Source organism: Platalea leucorodia, assembly GCF_965183815.1.
Source record: "Platalea leucorodia genome assembly, chromosome: Z".
Taxonomy (NCBI): Eukaryota; Metazoa; Chordata; class Aves; order Pelecaniformes; family Threskiornithidae; genus Platalea; species Platalea leucorodia.
The window spans coordinates 1,062,479-1,083,425 of NC_138858.1; the positions used below are offsets into that span (position 1 = coordinate 1,062,479).

Genomic DNA, 20,947 nt, shown 5'->3' on the forward strand with positions numbered 1-20,947 from the left:
CCCAGCCGCCCTGCACAACCCCTCTCCCGCCGGCAGGACCCGCGGCCGCGCTACCGCCGCCGCCCTTCTCCTCAGCGCCTCCCGCCCTGCCCGCCCCTAACTAAAATGGCCGACGGCCTGGCGGCGGCTTCACCCTCCGCTCGCTGCCCTCTCCCAAAATGGCGGCGGCCGGGCGCTCCTCCCTCAAGATGTCCGCCCGGCGGGGAGCGGCGTGGCGGCCGCGCCTGCGCCCTGCTCCGAGCGGTGCATGCCGGGCTCCCGCTTCCCGCCGTGACGCTGCAGATAGCAGGCCGCTACCGCCGCTCCTCAGCGCGGTTCCCCGCCGCCGCCCGGCGAGGATGGTGGGCGTGAAGGTGATCGCGAACGACACCGAGTTCCAACCCGAGCTCAGCGCTGCCGGTTCCCGCCTGGCCGTGGTGAAGTTCACCATGCGGGGGTGAGTGAGGGCGGGATGCGGGCTCCCGCTTCCCTTCACCGCGGGCAGGGGGGAGGCGGGGAGCGACCCGGGGCGGCGGCCGCCGCCCCGGGTCGCTCCCCGCCTCCCCCCTGCCCCAAGGCCCGGCCCCGTTCCCGCTGAGGCGGCGGAGAGCGGGAGCTGGGCCTGACCCACCGGGAGGCGTCTGCTCGCCTCCCCGGCAGCCGCCCTTCCCTCTCCCGCCCCGGCCTGGGGCCGAGGAGGCTCCCCGGGACCGAGAGACCCTCGAGGGGGTTTGGTCTTTTTATTTATTTGAAAGCGAGGCAGGTTTCTTTAGCGTTAGTGACGCTCCCTCTCTGTAGCATACGAGTATAGTCACAGAATCAGATGGTATTTCGTATTTCTGGTGTTAAATTCATCTTTTTGTAGCTGAGCCAACTTCCCCTGCCCTCCGAACCTGTCATCCCTCAGGTGCTCTGAGGAGATCAAACCCTACGCTGGCTTAAAATCCAGTTGCAGGTCAGGAAGCCGCTGTTGAGAGAGCTGCATCGTTCCTGGTTTCTGCTAAAAACATCTTTTGCCTTAACAAAACTTAGCTGGGTCCTCATGCTTTCTGCCTGGGAAAAACAGACGTCCTTTTTCCCCTACTCAGCTGCGGTTTGAAATACGAGTGTGGTGTAATCTGGCTCAATTGGCGGCCAAAGGAAATCTCAGCGATTCAATTATTCACAGTAATCTGCAGAACTAGGGAGAATAGGGGTAGTGTTGGGGGTCCTGGGCTTCCAAGTGCACCTCGTTATCGTCAGAGTCCTAGCTTTTAGTGCGTATACTCTTTTTCTTCATCTTTCTGCCCCTTATTTAAATGTACAGTTGAACCATCCCACTTCCAATGGCTGTTTGGAGCTCAAAAGACTTCAGGTCTAATGTTGTGAAGGACGTTACGCTCGGAAGAGGCCACAGGAATCTCTAGTTGCGTATCTGAATGGGTACTGAAAAAAAGCATTGCTCTGCCGCATCCCATGTCTGGTTGCTGCTTCTTAGTTATGGGGTCAGTTGTGGGTTGGTTTTTTTTTTGTTGTTTTTTTTTTAAGGTAAATCAACTTCACCCATAACTGTAGAGGTGTTGGTGAGCTCAGTAATACCACGTATACGTGTGCCCCGGAAAATGTTTTGGTTGCAGACAACCCCATATATTAGGTTCCAGTTAGATTAATGGCTTGATGTCTTAGAGTATCAATATCTCTGAGTTTGCCTTGCTACGCTGCTATGGATCCATACCCGCTCTGTCAAGAGAGAATAGGAAAGGTGAAGCGGATCTCGTCTGTGCTGTTTTACAGCTCTGTGTGTTGGCAGATTCACATTGACAGACCGCTCTGGTTTAGATACAGCCTATGCTGATATGCTGTTGGAGGGAGTTTCTGCTGGGGTTTTTTGCTGTTTTGCTTTTTAATTGCTTCTTTCACGGCAAGCTGAGTTGTAAGAGTACTCCTTTGCAGGAATAGTTGCACCTGTACGCTTCATATATGCCAGCAAAGGTATAATAACTAACAAGTACGTATTTTCAGCCAAGGTGATACAGTTAAGTCAGCAGAAGTCAGCTCTGTTCTACCAGGGTCAAATAAGTATGGTGGTAACTGGTTACAGTTGTAGTAAGTGAGATTTGTTGTAGTAAGAATTTTATGATTCCTGCGGAAGGTTTGATACGTCATTACTGTTAAATATTTCAGGTCACCTGTAGATTTTACTGTAGATACTATTTTTTCACAGGAGGTAACCTGAAATGCGAGTACTAGTTTTCTGTTAAGAGTGTTTTTTGCTGTTTCAGGAAAAGCAGGCAACTCTTTGCCCTCCCTTATGTCACTTTAGTTAGCAGGACTTCGGCTTGCGGTAAAAGATGCTGGAGCTAAACCCATTAGATGGAAAGTAGGAAGTTAGTATTAATTAATAGGTGAAGCTAATCATGTGACATTGAAGCTGTCTGAGGAAGTGGGAATTAACACTTCATGATGTGTTTCTAAATGTCATTCTTAATTGTATCACCAAGATTGCTCACCATCTGTCAGCCAGGTAGGAAGGTTATTTTCACATGTACCAAGGATATCAGTAAGAACACGAATGTGCTAATTCTATTTGGGGCAGACATTTTTCAAAAAAAGATTGAGTTAAGTTAAACTGTGTGTTGTTTTCACAGATGTGGCCCTTGTTTAAGGATAGCCCCAGCTTTCAATGCTCTGAGTAACAAATATCCCCAGGCAACTTTTTTGGAAGTAGATGTGCATCAATGCCAGGTTGGTATTCAAAAACATATTTTCAGTTGGAAGAGAAAGAGCAGATAATGTAGCGAATGGGAAACTTGAAGAAAAACTGTTCAGACAGTATACTAAGAGTAGTATCCTGTGGCTTTTGACCCATTTGGTGAATCACAAATAGCCATATTGTGAAATTCTCCAAAATTAGGATATGGACAAAGATGTGAACAAACAACACTTGTATGTAGAAAAGTATTCTTGCAGTTACCACTGTGATGTCCTTCCTTTAAGCGGTGTACAGACAGTTTAACGGTTCCTGCTGCTTGTGCTATTTAGATAATACTGTTAAATGTAGAAGATAGCACCAGTGTGAATTAAAAAGAGTAAGTCTTTGCAAACAAATATTGGCGTAATTATTGAGCAAGATGCAATATGCAATGAACTGATCGGATTAGTGGGACTAGGTTCCTCTCAAGTACTACTCAGCTGTTTTTAACAGACATCAGCATTGCAGATGAGCTATCGATTGACTTCAGGGTCGTTAACAAAAATTAACAATATGTTGAAAGGAAGTGTCTTGAATTACCAGGAATTACAATGCAGAGAGGTGAACATCAAAGTGGTAACCATGTTTGCTATATGACACTAAATTATGGAAAGTTTTGGAAGAACTGCTACGGGTGCGTAACAGGTATGAATACAGGCAGGAATCAAATGGGATTCACCTTCTACAGCAGCAGGCCGCAGTTCCTGCGTGTGCGTGAATGTGGCTTGGGAGAGGAAGGAATGCAGGTGTAAAGAAAGCTTGTGAGATAAAAGTGTTAGATTAAGCTGTCCTCTAATTTTGAGAGCAAGTAAGTAATATGATTGTTATGGTATACCAACAAATCTACTGACAATGTGAAGTCCATTCAAGGAATGCCCAAATGTGTGAAGGATTAGGAGGATCTGAAGAATTTAAATTAACTTAAAATTGTTGTCTGAGTTAAAGCTGTTTGTAAAACAACAAATATTGTTTGTGAAGTTTGAAGTGATGTAGCTTGACTAATCTCTAGTGTGTGCATTCTTATCTAGGTGAAGCAAGCTAATGTTTCTGTCTCATATTGGTAATACTCTGTTAGGTAACACTTGTAACTAATTTATGCATTCCAGGGAACAGCTGCTACCAATAATATATCAGCAACACCGACATTTCTGTTTTTCCGAAACAAAGTGCGAATCGACCAATATCAAGGAGCAGATGCTGTAGGTTTAGAAGAAAAAATTAAACAGCACCTGGAGAATGATCCTGGAAACAGTGAAGATACAGATATCCCGAAAGGATATGTATGCATCTCTTATATTAAGATTTTTTTTTTAATGTTTGTGTAACTTGAATGTTTAAAAAGTATCTGTTGCTTTCTAAACATACTCTAAGTCAAATAATACTACTTTAGGCAAAACTGCACGTTTCCCTTGGCTTTGAGTTGAGAAGATTGCTTGTCTGGGTTTCCTTTTTCAGACAAAATTAGAAAATTAAGATGTACCTATTTAGTAAGTATGGTTATAGAACTGTAAAATGTTTTAAGAAAAATCTCCATGCATAGCCCTTAGTTATTAAAATAATGAATTTAATGTTCTATGATGAACTTTTTGCTGCAGCTGCTTATTCTGCTTCTTTCTTCTTAGACATCACAATCTGTCTTCCCAAAACATTTTTTAAAGTGTAAAAATGTCCGTGGGGAAAGACGTCGTTAAACGTGGTTGTCAAAAATGTTGAAAAGTTGCTCTCGTTGTTCCTTAAGAAATCCCCTCTGTTGTTTATGTGGTGCTAGGTTCATGTGGGGCTTTCCTGTCTTCTTCTTGCTCCCTACCCTTAATTAATCCTCTTTACTTCATCTCTTAAAAAAGAAAAAGGGAGAGATTCTGTTGCCAAAGGAATTAATCTTCATAAGAGTTCAGCTCCATTTTCTTCTATAACAGCTTGCCCTGAAAATAGGATGCCTTTGGGAGGGTATTGTTAGATAAACGGTATCTCGTGATATATTTTCTTTTGCCTGATTGGTAATGTTTGCAAAAGTGGATGGTATTACAAAGTGTTCTCTTTAGATGTCTTCTTGTAAAAGAATGACAAGGATATAAAAATACATAACGTAAAAAACGTCACAGGAATACTTGGAAAAGATGACGTGCCTGGTCTGAGTGGCATACAAGAATTACTTCTTGCTGACTGCGAATTTGCTTTCAATTTAATGCTTAATGCATATCACTTTGTTTCTGTAGGGGTACTGCATATCACTCCGGTAATTGCTGATCACGCGTTAGCGGATAACATAAACTAAGTAAATAACTTGTAACTCTTTAGTAATTTGTAAAAAAGAAAAGTGAGCATTTCTAAATATATGTTCTCAGACTGAGTGGTTTTTAAACCTTGCATCAAAATCTCTCATAACTAAAACTTGGTTTTAACGTTTCTTTTGAAGAATTTAAAAACGGGTATTCATGAACAGGCTGGGTTTTTTTATCATTGCGTGATTTGCCCACGTCTTCTAGGTAAACGAAAACTTTGTAGGGATACTTGAATTTTTGGCCAAAATTCCAATAAGGGAGCAATCCGCTTAGAAATATTGGTGCTCTCAGGAAATTGTTTTCACCATGTTCTGCCTGTTTTCATGTTACCTCGAGGCAATTGTGCGTTGCAAATCATAAGCCCGTCTGACAGCTGTACTAACAAACACATGTAAATGAGAACTCTAATGTGACAAAACACTTTCCTAGAGCTGTCGTCCTAGGTGGTGTTCTCCAAGCAATCCTTGGTGTAATATTACTCCTTAAATGAGATTGTCTATTGTTCTACCAAAAGTATAAACACAGTTAGTTATGTGGTGTATTACATTTCGCCTAAATCGTATGTCACAGTTCAGTGCTTAGCTAGTTGCTGCAGCGCGCACATTACTTTGCATTAGCAGATCTAATATGTTGAACTTAGCTGTGATGAGTGTCTGTAGAACCCCAAATTATGTTGTTAAATGCAGAACCAGGTTTTTTGGAGGTTAAGTATTTTAAATTCATAGCTAGCTGTATCCTATCAGGCAAATGTAAGCAGGGTGCGAATCCAGCCGAATGTTTCTCGTTTAAATAAGCTGCCAGGGCACGGGTCACTTGAATTTCTAGCAGTTCAGCTACTTGCTAACTGTTCCATGGCATGCGTTGCACTTCGCTTTATATGTGAATGCTTATGTTTATAGTTATTGTGAAATCCTCTGTGGAACTGTGGGAATGTATAGTATACGTAATGTAATGTATGGTGCCCCTGCGCTGGGCACTGGTGAGGCCGCCCCTCGAATGCTGTGCTCAGCGCTGGGCCCCGCACCCCAAGGCGGCCATGGAGGGGCTGGAGCGTGGCCAGAGCAGGGCAGCGAGGCTGGGGCAGGGGCTGGAGCACAAGGCTGGGGAGGAGCGGCTGGGGGAGCTGGGGGGGCTCAGCCTGGAGAAGAGGAGGCTGAGGGGAGCCCTCATCGCTCTCTGCAACGGCCTGAAAGGAGGCTGGAGCCGGGGGGGTCGGTCTCTGCTCCCCAGGAACAAGCGATGGGACGAGAGGGAACGGCCTCAAGCTGCGCCAGGGCAGGTTCAGGTTGGATGTTAGGGAAAAGCTTCCTCACTGAAAGGGTAGTGAGGCCCTGGCCCAGGCTGCCCAGGGCAGGGGCTGGGTCCCCATCCCTGGGGGGATTTAAAAGCCGGGCAGACGTGGTGCTCAGGGACATGGGTTAGTGGTGAACTGGCAGTGATAGGTTAACGGTTGGACTTGATGATCTTAAGGGTCTTTTCCAACCCAAATGATTCTATGATTCTAATGTCAAAAGGCAGAGGTTCAGCGTGTTACTTTGGAGCCCTAAGCACACTGAAAATCATTCAAGTAGCAAGTTCAGGTCTGCTTAGTTAGATTGGTTTTGAGATGAACGTGCCATCTTCTATTAAAAGTTAATCTCGTAGGAGGCGGTGTCTTACCCCTACACATCAAGTCCTGAGTATGGTCAGGGCTGTATGAGCCAAGCAGGAATTCTGTTTGACCCGTAAGTGGTCGGCTGCAACGCAACTTTAGGATGTGCTTGATCCAAACCGGACTGCCGTTGGCTCCAGGAGAGCATCCTTCTTCTCTTGCGCAGCTGTGCCTTCCTTCTCTTTTCTTACCTTGTATCTACCGAGCTTGTGAGTTGCAAACTAAGCCTTCATGTAGATGTTGGGAGGGGGATAAGTATTTTTTGCTCAGAATAACGTAGTTGCAAGAGCTAAGGGAAGCGGGATACGGGAAATGAGTTGTGTTCTCTCAGCGGCCTGTTTTCAGATTCTGTTTGTGCCATGAAGCTCTAGCCTGAGTTGTTGTATGCAGTCATTTTCAAGCTAGTGTGTGCTTTTTTCCAAGAGTGGTGTATTATTCTCTGGGACCTAATATATGCCTTTAAGAAGGGTATTTTGGGTTGTTCTTTTAGTTTCTTATGTCTGGACTGCTCTACAACTGTAAGCTGATCTTGAATTTGTCCTGTTATGGTGCGAGATGTTGATACTCTGTCTTCAGGCCTTAAGATATGAAATTCTTGATTTTTTTAGCCTGGTTTATTGTGCTTCAGTTGGACTTGGTTTACTTTAGTTGCAGGCAAAAAAATACTGGTTATTTGGCAATGGATGCAGATTATTCTGCCTCTGCAATAATACCACCTTTTAAGAGGCTTGGAGCATGAGTAGCCGCCTGCTTCAATCTGAGAATGCATATATATTAAATCTTTTTGTTGGACCCTTTGCAAAAGAGCTGAGCAATAAACCAAACTGGTTCCTGGTGAATAGTGTAGCTTCTGTTTTCTGTTACTCTGTGTTTTTAACAAAGTATATGGAGAAAGGAGTAGGAAAAGGTTTCATAAAGTTAATTTGTATACAGTGCTGAAAAAGAAGTAAACTAAGACTAGCTTTGCGTATCAAGCCTGTTAAGAACTACAGTGGTGGTCTTTTCATTTGTTCTGCAATATATAGTATATTTTTGGGGATGCCCATTTCTGTTGGTTTTTTTTCCTCTTGAGTTGATCATAGCTCAGTCTAATGTCAGTTTGTCTGTGTTGTGGTGTGACTTGCGATGCTGTAGTCTTGTTTATCAAAAGCGTATGTGAAAATTCTCCCTGTGCCCAATTTCTTAGTCTCAGAATGGCAAGCGCGTGTTCCAGGGGTGCAGGCTTTTGAATGGAGGGGAAAAAATCCTGTTCAGTTACGAACAGGATACATCCGAGCGCTGTAGTATTCGTAGTTGTTGTTTGCAATGTCTTTTGATATAAACCCCTGAGGTTTTGTGTGTGTCTTGTTATTTCAATCTGTTGAATGAAGAATTTCATTCATTCCAATGCTTACTAATCCCAGATGGGTTCATGGCACACTTATCAAGCACTCAGCAATGCTCTTGCTTTTACTTTCAGATGGATTTAATGCCATTTATCAATAAAGCCGGCTGTGAATGTCTTAATGAGAGTGATGAGCACGGATTTGATAATTGTTTACGTAAAGACTCTACCTACTTGGAATCAGACTGTGACGAGCAGGTACAGTTGATATTTGCAACGATGGTCTGGTCTGCAAGCCTTTTTTTAAGAACTTGTCTACTTTATATTGTTATGGTAGTGTAAGTAAGAGTGGGAGACGGTAGCAGGATGGAAGTAAAATGAGTATACAAAGGTTGTTGAAGTATTTCCAGTTTCACATCCCTTTACGTATGGAAAAAATTCCAAGCGGAGTAGCATTTGCTGATGTTTTAAAGTGACAGACTAGTGCGTGTGTGGAATATAGTGAAAGTAAGTACTTAATTTTATTTCAAAGCTCAGACTTATTTCTAGTTAATTACTGTGCTATGTTTGTTTTTAAGGATGAAGAAAACAGTGTTTAACAGCAACCTTTTTCTCCACAGCTGCTTATTACTGTAGCTTTTAGTCAACCTGTCAAGCTTTATTCTATGAAACTTCAGGGACCAGATAACGGTGAGTGAAGTGTCTGCTTAATCATATCTTTGAAACCGAGGCTTTGCCTGTGTTTAGCTGAATTTTCTAAAAATGACACTGTTGTCCCTGGAACCTTTTTCCTTCTGAGAATCCCACAGCAGCTTCGGTAAATTTGTTGTAACTGAATCACATAACAAATTATCTCATTCATTTTTCACTGACCTTGTGCATGGGTGTTTGGTATGACGCCAATATATAAGTGTTTGCTATAGTTTGATGTGCTGCAGAGAGAAACTTACATTTAATTCAAGAATGAATGTGAGAGCTACTGAAAGGTATAGCTTAGTTTTTATGGTAACTCAGTTTACATTGTAAAATTACATAAAATGTTCAGGTGTTAAATGACACAGCAAAACTATTATTTTTAGACTTTTTATTGGATTTTTTTGTGGAATTCTGTCTCTGACGCGTAGACAAGTAGTGCAACTTTGGATGTCCTTCAATGTCCAGGGTGGCGATGTAGGATTGGCAGATAGGATACTGGAATTGTATACTTTATATATAGCTCATGCCTTCCTTGAGCGGTGTCTGGAGACTGTGGTAAGCGAGGGCTTCTCAAGCAGCATTTTGAAAATAATTATATTTAAACAATGGAATACCACTCCTGTATTTTAACACAGGGCAAGGTCCAAAGTACATAAAAATCTTTATCAACCTTCCTCGATCTATGGATTTTGAAGAAGCAGAAAGAAGTGAACCAACTCAAGCCCTGGAGCTGACACCAGATGATATTAAAGAAGATGGTATTGTCCAGCTTCGCTATGTAAAATTTCAGAATGTTAACAGTGTAACTGTAAGTAAAGTTTCTGTTCTGAGGTCTGTGCAAGCTGAACACTTCCTAGGCTTTTAAAGCGCTGTGCATGTTTGTTGATTTCGTTGCAAATGTTCTTAGTGTCTCTCTGCTGATTGCATACTGTATGCTTATGCTGAAAGTATTTCAGGAATTTAAGGTCGGACAGGTCCATGTCCATGCAACGTCTCTTTTGACCTAGCATGAGACGTAAGGTTCGCTTTCACCTCTTCACAGTGTGCTCTTTTTGCTTCTTGAAAGGCATCTTGTCTTCATTTGAAGAGCTGAGGAGACAAGGAATCCAGTTTCTCAGTAATCTGATTGCAGAAATGACAGATTTCTCTGAGTATCGAGTGAAGTACTTGCAATGTCTTTAAACTCGGTACCTGCTCTCTAGGAGGGTTCTTAAATGCTGTAATCAAAGCACCTTTGTCTTTTAATGAGCTCTCTAATTCTCTTGCTCTAAGAGACTTTCCACAGATTTCACATAGGGTTTTTGACTCTTACGTGCAGGTGTGGTTTCTCCTCTTCTATTTGAAAGATGCAGGTTCTAGTGCAATATGTGTGATGACTAAATTGATGCTGGAATTGCTTTGTGCTTGGCATCTGGTACTGCGCTAGCCGCCTTTCCCGCAGTGTTGCGTTGACCTGTTTTTCCGATATGACCCCTGAATTCTTTTCTGTGGCAATGCTTTTCATGGCCTGAATTATGTGTTGGCAAATGTATGGACTTAGAGTTGATTGAATTAAACTATATTTCAGTGGGCTGGCCACAGAAATCACCAGCTGCTTATGAGTTACAGGTAACTCCAAAACATTGATCCACCCTCAATCTTTTCATCACACTTTTTCTTCTGTAAAAAGGTTTCTGGTAAATTTCTGAATTACTGTTGTTGGACTGCATTTTAGATCAGTCAGCTACTTTCATGTTTAGCAATGTTTTACTAGCAATTATTTTAAATGTAATGGGAGGCAAACCTAAATAACTCCTTTTCATATCTCATATTTCTATGGAGTTACCTTTGCGACCAGCGTTATCCTCCCCCAAATGAAATGGAGATCGGTCACATAGGCTTATATTCTACAAAGCTGTGCTGACAAGTGCAAGTTACGTATTCTTTAATAAAATCCTGTGTCAGCTTTAGCCAGGATGATGTGCAAACAGCGGACAAGTGATAAGGTGATTAAAGAGATGTTCTGCTTGTTTGCACTCTTTGCGTGTGGCACTGCAGTAGCGCTCCCCTCGTTTCCTAGCTAAACCTGGGTTCTGTATTCAGGACTCCCTAGAAAGGAGATGGCCAGTCATCTTGTCCGCCCGCTGGCTTTTCGGTGCAGGTGATGAAGTTCTGCTTGCTTAGAGAGTCCTGTGGATAAGTCTGCTGTGTGGCTCCTAATCAACTGGAGGAGGCACAGTTGTCACATACACAAGTTGTCCTGCTTTTCTGCCATGTATAACCAGACACACTTATTGAACAGTTCCGTGTCAGTATTCGGAAGTTCATACTTCATTTTTATATATATATATATATATATATATATATATATATATATATATCTCACTGCTAGTTTTGCTAGTTAACTTATCTGTTTTTTTTAATTATTAATTCTATGCTCTGTAGTTTCTAGTCCATATAATTCATCCTATCTTATGCTGTTTTTCCCCATTTGTTGTGTGCTTCTCTTCCTTACTGCTGCTTCAGTGGCATTTGTTTTCTCTGTGTTTGTTGAACTTTTCATATCATTACTGAGACAGAATCTCTGAATATGCTGCAGTTCGCCTCTGACAAAAGTCGATCCTTGACATGCTCTTCTGTTTCTTTGTCTGAAGAGTACTTTCTTCAGCATTTCAACCCTCACCTTCCATACGTCGTCTTTGTATAGGAAAATACGTGATCTTCCAACTGCAGTGAAGCCGCTTGGAGGGGTGAATGTCTGTACTGGTCCAGATCAGCAGTCCAGCTTGCTTGTCACGCACTTGCAAGCATCTGGTGTTGTCACAAAAAAATTTCTAAGTGTAGGGCAAGCGTGTAGTGGTGCGTACCCTCCAGCGTCTGGTGGTCTGCGGCACAGGCAATTTCTGAGGCCGAAAGGGCGCCTTCACAGATACTGGCTGTGGCTTGTGGAAAGGGCGCAACGTGTGCTGTTCCTTACCTACCTGTTGTCCTCCCTTTCCTTTTTTCCCTCTGCTCCCGATGGCACTACTCGCTTTCTTTCTCATTCCTTTTTTTTTCCATGCTCACAATAAAGTGTGGAAAGATCCACAAGCACCTCATTGCCCTTCTGACTCCAAGTTCCTTACTAATACTACTTCATGCAAAAAAGTTGTTCTTTCATTTGTCCGCCTTAAAAAGTGTAGTGATTCCAGCAATAATTCATTAATTCGTATTTCAAAAGAAGCTTGATATTTGTTTGAAACCCTAAAATAACTTGATAGATCTAGTAATCATGCTGTAAAACAGAGTTGTGCAAGCCGTAGTAGTAAACTACACACGAATAGCCTTAGGGGCTTCAGCAAGCATAGTTAAATTGATATTTAACTTCATTTCAAGATTCCAGTGAATAGTGGACTGTGACTTCTTAGATCCTCTTTTTGCTTGCTGAATGTGGTCTCGAGTCTGAAGTGGAAGCTGGGGAAATCCAAGCTGTGTGGGGTTTTTAACAAACTACCAGGAAAATAATAACATTCTATATAATCATTATGTAAAATAAGAGGACAGTAGCTTCTCTAAAGGTTACAGAGGCCTTTGTAATTGGAAGATGTGTTAATTTGGTTAGTTCAAAAATCTTGGGCACCGCACGTTTTTATGTATTAATTCAGGCATGGACAGTTTACCTTAACTCTTGTGTTTGGGTTTTTTTCTTTAGTTGTTTGTCCAGTCCAATCATGGTGATGAAGAGACAACAAGAATTACGTACTTCACATTTATTGGAACTCCAGTCCAAGCAACAAATATGAATGACTTCAAGCGAGTGAGTCCTCTTTCTTAAAAGCACTTTTGAATGTTTAAACCTCCTCAAAAATGGGTTGACGGAACAAATACACTTGGTTGTTACTACAGTTCCACAACTTAAGGTAGTTTTGGCATCCAAAAGAATGTGTAGCTTTATCTTACAGATCTTTGATCTTGCCTACGAGTTTTTGTTCATCAGCTTTGTAAAAATTAACTGGTAAGAATGTATATATGAAAACTTGAGGCACTGTCGAGTTATATACACTAGAGACAATGTTGGGGTTTTTAACAGGTGGGAGGTTTATGTCTTGATTTTGAAACGTGCTTTCCGATGGTGTTCAGGAAGTAGAGAAGCAATTGCATGTACAAATGAAACAGACTCCTTGTGATTGACTTGACTTCTACTTTGAAGGATTTTATTCACAGGGCAACATTAAGTAAGCTTGAGATCTGAAAAATATTTGGCCACAAGGTGTCTGTTATATTAAACATATCTGCTTTTTTAAGGAGGAAATGAAGAAGCAAACAACTTGGTACAGAATGACTTCAGACACGCTAGTGCTGAACAATAAGGCACTCCCAATTCCTGATTTTTTTTTTTGAGAATGTGAAACGGGTTTGAAAGGACTGAAACTTTAAAGCTACTTACAACTTTTTCAAAATGTAATAAATCTTTTTAAAATAAACCGCTTTAAAGCTTAGTAGCCTCTGTAAAAGGGCGAATACTGCTGTAACACCTGCCTACAAACTACTGTGTAGGTGACCAATAACACTGAAAGCACCACAGAATTTATTAAACAAATAACCTAAACTTCAGAAGGTTAAAAACACTAACACTCACCAACATGTCAGGTACTTGGAATTTTTCATGTCAAAACTTGATCTTAACTTCTACATGTACAAGTTAATATCTTTGCAGGTAATAGTTAAGTTAATAAGTAAGTTTAACAGGTTTTGCTGCCTTTCAATGAAACTCGAAGTCATTGAAAAAGTTGTTCTAATGTACTAAAATTAACTGGATGTCAATTTTAGACCTTCCTAATATAGCACTTCCAGTTCTCCCAAAAGTAGAAATATGCTAATTGATTTACAATCTGCTTACATTTTTTGGTTTATATGGCTTTTTTGGTCAGTACTTATGGTATTAGGGCATCTCCTGCAATGAGTTGTGCAGTTACTATTTTACCATCGTTAATCTGCAGTACTTCCTGGTATTGTTGGGAGCGGGGTGGGACTCTGACTCGGTATTTGATCTCTGTCTCGCTTTCAGTTCTCTGTCAACTCTGTAAATTAGTTCTGCTTTCTAAAGTACTGAAAGTTTATTTTCACCAAGTGCACTCTTTAAACCTGACCTTCTGATTGTTCAAGTAGTGATATTTTTTTTTTAATTGATAATCTTGATTGGGTGCATTTGGTAAAGCAATTCAGATTTTTTTTGTAGAACGTTACATGGGTTTGGGACTAGTGTTGAGCCTGCACAGCGTGTGTTTCCTGCAGCATTTTAAGTTGCGTGGACAAAATGTTAGTATGGTGGACGCAGCACTGCAGTACTGCCTTGGCCTGAAACCAACTGCTGGAACAACCCGAGCTCCAGTCAGCGTTTGTGTGGGGAGCGGGTTTTTAATTCACACGTGCCCTCTCACAACCATATAAAGGCATTAAAAATAGCGTGGGTCTCCAGGCATCTCAGCCCTCTGCTGTAGTTAGAGGGGATTTGCAGATCTCTCGCGGTTCTGGATGCAGTGTGGATGCTCGGAAGCTGCTGTATGGCCTGGTAAATACCGTGCCAGTTAACAGTTTTGGTTTCCTTAGAGCTCGCAGGTGAATGTCTTGGCACCACCAAGGATGTGCCTTTGTGTCTTGTGACTTCCATTTAAGTGGAAGGGGAGGGAGCGCAAACCTCCAAGACGGAACAGTCCCACGGTGTTAGCGTTGTGCTGGTCGCGTCAGGACGTTCAGGAACTGGTCAGAACGGCCCTAAATAGAGGAGGAGGTGTTACTGGGTTATGAAGCAGCTAATCCCGTGTCAATTCCGATACTCATCAACACTATATGTAATACTCCTATTTTGCTTCCTGAACATGTAGTTTTAATATTAGGCTGTTAAAATATTTCATCATAACAAATGGGTTGTGTAGTCTGGCAGAGTTGCAGTGCTCTTAGGAATTTTAACTTTTGTTTCCTCTCTTCCAGTGATCCTGTCAGTTATGAAACCTTAATATAGCGTTGGGCATTAATTATATTTAGGTTTGTAGATTAACTGGGAAACCTTATTTTTCTTTTCAGCTCCTTGAGTAGTTACCCACACTACTCCTCACGCTTTTATCTGTCTCACTCCCTCATCTCAGTCTGTCTCTACTGTTCCTATTTTTCTTCTAGTTATGATAGAAATAGTATTGCAATATGATTAACAAGATGGGGGAATGCTTTTTTCCCCTGAGTTTGAAAAGCGTTTGTAAGAATCTGCTAAATATCTTACCTGGAGGGTTTGAATTAAGAAGTGGACGTGAATGTGATTCCGGTCATGTTTTTATGATTGATCGCAGTGCTGCTCAGTTGATTGTATGCATGTTCAGTTTCAAGGTAAAAAATAAAAACAACACATTGGTTTGAGTGCCTGCTGCTAAGGATCAGGCTTATGTATTTTGCTTCCCAGTTGGGGCGGGATCTGAATGCCTGCTTTTAGTTATAGCAGCTGATGGTGCATAATTGCAGGTCCCAAGTCCTTCAGACAGGTGAGGAAAACTCATGTTTGCTCGTGTGGTGCTCTGCTAACGCCAACAGGGCTGTAAGAAGAATCGCCTCTTCCGGATCAGGAAGTCAGTTCGTGTGTTTAATGTAAATGAGGCATTGTTCCCGGTACTTACACTATCAAATAGAAAGCTGAAATTCATCTGCTCTGAAGAATAACAGAAGTACTAAGCAGGTGTAGTTAAGTCAGTCCTTCCTTAGCGATTTTGGCCTCAAGTTAGTTCGGACATACGTGGAATCCCAGAACGCCCCGGTTGGAAGGGACCTCAGAAGATCACCTGATCCAGCCTTGCGTGGGGAAGGGAGCCTAGATGTGATTATCTGGCACCCTGGCCAGTCGCATCTTGAAAACTTCCAGCAGTGGGGACTCGGCCACGTCCCTGCGGAGGTTGTTCCAATGATGGATTGGTCCCACTGGAAAAAATGTCTTTCCTTTTCTTGCATGTAGTTGGTGTTGCTGGATTGCGTAGGTGAAGTTATAAAAGCTGCTTTCAAACTTGTTCTAATACGTTGTGTGTATCCTGCTCCTTGCACAACCTGATTTTTATCCTCTGGGGAGGAGGGAAGTCTTTGGAGTGGTGGAAAAGGGGGACACCAAGGAAAAAATGTCTGCTTAGAACTGACTGCAGTGTAGTGAGCTAAGCACGGAGTAGCGGGGAGAGACCTGTTCTTGGCCCTGTTTAAATGAAGAGGCCCTCGACAGCAGAGGACTAGGATGAATATTCCCTTCCTATAGGTATTTAATATGTTCTGAAATGCTTTTGGAAAAGCTTGATTTAAAGGCACGTTTGCTTCTTTCAAAAAACACCCTTAACACTCGAAGTGTTTATGCTGCCGTTTCTTGGCCACGCAGGGTCTGACTCAAGGCACAACTGATCACGCGAACTACGAGAGCAGGCTGCGCTCGAGGTTTGCTTCTGATGCCCAGAGACGCTCAGCTGGGCTGCTTTGTTGGGCAGACAGCTGCCAGTGTAGAGTAAAGGTGCGAGTTCCGTGGGTTTTTTACTATTGATTGATAGCTTAGCATTAGGAAGGTTCCGGTGAATCTTGTGGTGAACTTGTGGTGCTTTTGGTTTTGGGAGAGCATGCAACCATTGATGTCCAACATAGTTCTTGTTTATTTCTGGTATTAATGAATAAAACATAGTGCTGCTCAGTTTTGAGACTGGGGCATAGATGAATATCGACAGGTTTTGAGAGATTTTTTTTTTTTTGTCCCCTCTGGAATGAAGGCTTTCTTTCTACTCAGAACTGCTTATTTGCACTACATGCTGCTGCTTTTTTTCTTGTAACATTTTGTTTGTTTGTTTTTCAGCTTAACTTCCCATTTCTAAAGAACTAAAAAGGCAGAGGAAATTAAAAAGTAATAATAAGATTGAAGTGGTCTTGCACTACTCCCTTCGTTGCTCTGTCTGCTCATCTAGCATCTTTCACCCCTTCCACAATCTCAGCACTGATGCAAGAGCCGCCTTCTCTGCACCTTCATCAGGAAAAGCCTTCTCTACCTTCTGACTCATCAACTCATCTTTCCCCTCCACTCCCCACTCCCCAGCTTGCCTTAAACTCTTCTCTTTGCCTTTGTCTTACCAAACTTCTCTCCCACTGTTATCCTGAACTTGACATTTTAAAGGCATACCATACAGTGCTTTTACAAATGATTTTCTGTAACTAATTTTTCAGCCCATATTGAATTTTGTAAAGCTGTTTGAGATGCGGCTTGTGAAATGCTCTACCAAGACCTGACTTTCTTTAATATCTTGGCGAAGCTTGGTGGTGGTCTTTGTTGTGACCCCTCAGTAAGCAGTAGGCAAGCCAGAATGGGCTGCCCAGTCCCACTCTTTGTTAGCCCTCTGGTGGCACTGAGCACCTGCTCAGGGAAGGCGCGGTGAGGAGCTGGTGAGCGGGTGTACATATGTGGCCTGACTAGGGTTCCCCAACAGCATCCTACCGATTCTCCTTGCTCAACCTCTTTAAATATATATTTAAAACAAACAAAACCAACTTTGCTCCAGAGGATTCAGTAATGAGGTGTTTCCAGTCCTACTCTGGGTCCTGAACCAGAGAGTTGTTGTGGTTTTGTCACAGTCAGGCTCCGGACTGATGCTTGGGAAAAAGCCAAGGGATTGAAGAAAAGCCTGCTCCAGAACCGGCATCTTTTGTGTGGGAATGACAGGCTGTAACCACCACCTCAGGATGCACTGGATGGCAGTTGTTTCTGTAAAAGGAAGGAAAATGGGCCTACTTTTGAGAAAAGACTCATGCCAGCTGTTTGGTTTAAGTTTAACTAGCCCGTTTCCTTTTGGGAAGGTGGAGTGGGATGGTCAGAAAATGGGGCTCTGACCTGTGGTGACAAAATATCCATGTTGATGTGATTGATTTTCACAGATAATACACATGGGCGAGTTGTCAATTTCTGCCTCAGACTGGTATAGCAATATTTGGCATTGATGTTCTACACTTGCTAACACCTAATCTTTAATCTTTTGACTGTGTTTTTTCTTTTTTTCTTTTTCTTTTTTTTTTTTTTTTTGCTTGATCTGTGTGTGAACACAGTTTGGTGCTTTTGAAACACCCAAAGAATAAATATTGCTTCTTGACAAGTTTAACTGTATTTTTTTTTAACTTGATTAATTGGATCTTAATGCAAGTGATTGGGCTTCTGATTTTTTTTTTTTTCTTCTTTCCTCATGTTGTCAGATTGGAATTTTCCTGACCTTAAGCATTAGGTTGAATTTACAGCGTGGTGAAATGCTCCCGGTCAAGGGTGCCTTGGAGGTGAACATGGTTTTTAAGAGTGCTTTTCATCAGTAGATCTCAATTACTTTGTGACAGCGATAACTCAGCTGACCAAAAGGAGCTGGATAGTGAAAAATTCTCCCTCTTGAAGTTTGACAAGAAATGGAAAAAGGGAAAGGATCAGGAAGAATACTTCCAGTGGGTCCATGAGACTTCCCTGGTTCAGGGCTGGGGGGGTTTGGGGTTTTGGTTTGTTTCCCCCCCTAGTTCTAGATTCCCCTGTTGACTGTATGAATCCCGGGTGGTATTTTGTCACTTAACGGCAGAGGTCATTAATACCGAGCACATTTGCTATAGCAGCCAGTTGGTTAGAATACAAGAAAGGTTTTACTCCTTCGTTTTCAGTGTTGTTATGGGTAGTAATGGGAAGTTCCGCGCTCCATTAGCGTAATCTTCCAGTCTCTGTTGATGTGAATTCTGACTACACCGTGTCAGAGCTGTAAGTGCTGCTCTCTAGTTAGCTGGAAATGACTGGGGAATCGGTGCCTCGCCCAAGGTCCCTCCTGCAGTTTGAAGTCTGAAACTTTAAGACTTATTTTCTTTTTATTTTGGTTTGGCTTATAAATGGATATTTTTTTCAACGCTCTGCAAGAGCACTAGAATTACGCCTGAATCTTTTCAGAAAAGCGACTAAAATGGCATCGTTTTCCGCTCTCAGGATTTTGTGTTCAGTTATCTTAACGAGGGCCCTGGATGCCCTTCCGCAGTGACTGCGCTAGCTGTAAGCCTGCACAGCAGTGTATAGAGTGCTGGAGTTGCACTTGCTGCTGCCTGGCAAATCGACTCGCCAAAGTCTGGTGGCAGCGGTGATCTTTGCAGAAAAGGGAAGCACTAAGCTGACTCTGATTGCAGGTGGAGTTTGCAGAATTGGAGATTGGAAGGAGACTTGGTAAGGAATAATGTTTTGACAAGGAATAACTGAAAATCAGGTGACTTCCAGATTTCTTTATGGGTTTGAGCCGCGTTATAAGGTGAATGTTCTCAGCGAGGTACACGGCAAGGATGCCAAGGGAAACGAACAAACTTACATTTGAGCGCCCAGTGCTTCTCTTCCCACTGTAATATTTTTCTATAGCGTGTTAAGGTTGAATGCTTGATAAGTAACACGTACGTTTTTAAGCGTGGTCTGTTCTGCTGCAGTTACTGTCTTCTAACTCTGCTCAAAATGAGGCTGATGCTTTTCTGTACTAAAGATAAGGTTTCTTGTGTGTCTTGCAATCCTCTTAACCCTTTAGAGGGATTCACAGCTTCTGTAAGTGTTACAGTAATGCATGCTTAAATGCATTAACTTAGTTGAAAACTCAGTCGCACTTGTTTATTTTGAGACTTAACTTTAAAAAAATACTTGGCAGGATTTTTTTGGTTAAACATTATTTCTGGTTTTGTCTCTTATCAGGTAGTTGGCAAAAAAGGAGAGAGCCACTAGGACGCAAAAGACACTGGAAGGCCTTATCGCAATCAAAGAGATCTTCACTTTTATCTACAACTCCTGGATAATTGCTTGACCATAACCAGAGACTGTCAATCTGTTTCATTTAATGCCATTACCAATAAATCATTGCTTTTGTTGAGATGGAGTTTCCCTAGTGTGTTTCTGTTGTAATCCTCGTACATGTATTTGTAAATAAAATTCATTACTTTTGCCAAGTTTAATTTTGTTATTGTAGTAACTGTGGCTCTTCCTTTGTTCCGTTTAAACTTCAAAACTCGACCGGCTTATCTTTAAAAACTGAAGACATAATGTAGCTTGCATTTGTTCAGAGAGCTTAAAATGTGAAATAGAAGTAAAACATAGATGGCCTTCAGAGGCCACCTAAAAATAGCATCTGAGCTACTCTGTTACAAGACGGAGCGAACTTAGGATCCTTGTTCCCACGAAATACAGGCACTTCTCTGGTAGGAGTAACTTCACCTGGTTTGGAAATGTCCATTTCCTTCAAAAAGCATCGGAGGAGGAAGCGTGTTTTAAGTTACCGTTCCATTAACTTGAAGATTAGTCACAAACGGCGTGCTGATGCAAGCTGTTCGGCACTGAGAATGCTTGAATCTTTTGAAAGTGTTTGGGTTTTTATAATATTATTAGAGAACATTGACCTCGTTTCCCAGGCAGACTCTAGCAAGCTGTGCAGTTATGGGGATTTTGATGTTTGGGCACCCGAACGTAAATTCCTTATTTCTTTTATTGGGTGCTTTTCCTCTCTCTGGATCTCGATAAGGAAATCTTTATTGCAAATATTAATTTTGCATCTTAATTGGAATTCCTGTACTACTTTGGTGAATTTTCTTGGAAGTGTGCCCTAAGTAATTTTAATAAATTGCGCATTGATCAGTACCGTATACATATAATACTGTATAAATTCCCAGTAAAACTTGCTAAGTGTCCTAATTGGCATAATTAATTTCTTTGTAAAGTTAAATTTGTTACATTTCTAATTACCATAAATCCCACTAAGGCTTAAATCCTGTCCTAATTGGCATTCCTTCCTTGAACGCAGTAGGGTGGTTCTCTTCTGCCTTGGCAGATTTGTACGTTAATACCAAGTGAACTTGCTGTTAGCGTAGAGATTTCCTCCAGACAGAAAACTGGGAATTGTCTAGGAAAAACATTCTTTTTGAGAGGCACTTTGTTGTGGTTTTTTTCACCGGATGGCTGCGTACTCCCGGATGCCCATCTACCTGTATTCCCGCCGGTGGCATGCGACGATGACTCGGTTTCTTTCGTACTTCCTTAATGGTTTGCTTCCGTGGGGGTGAAAGGCATGTAACGCACTGTATATAGAATATAAATCGTTTTTAAATATAATTGAGGGCAATATGAATAACTGTTCCTGTTTATAATTTTGTACACTAATTACCTTTTGGGTTATTGTTTAAGTGCCTCATCTTAAGTATTGCTTACCTCATAATATTTATACCTGAGAGATTTGATAACCTAGTGATTCTCATCTTTGTAAAAGATCAGTCGAATTTATATTGTTTAT

At 41.9% G+C, this 20,947-nt stretch overlaps 1 protein-coding gene across 1 annotated transcript; it reads left to right on the plus strand.

Moving 5' to 3' along the window:
• Positions 1–71: 71 nt before the first annotated feature.
• Positions 72–19,590, plus strand: TXNL1 (thioredoxin like 1). Its single transcript, XM_082335910.1, has 8 exons — positions 72–436; positions 2,607–2,703; positions 3,817–3,990; positions 8,103–8,225; positions 8,588–8,657; positions 9,299–9,471; positions 12,334–12,438; positions 19,363–19,590. Exons 1-8 carry the CDS (start codon positions 159–161, stop codon positions 19,390–19,392), a joined length of 1,050 nt encoding a protein of 349 aa, XP_082192036.1. The 5' UTR covers positions 72–158; the 3' UTR covers positions 19,393–19,590.
• Positions 19,591–20,947: the final 1,357 nt, after the last annotated feature.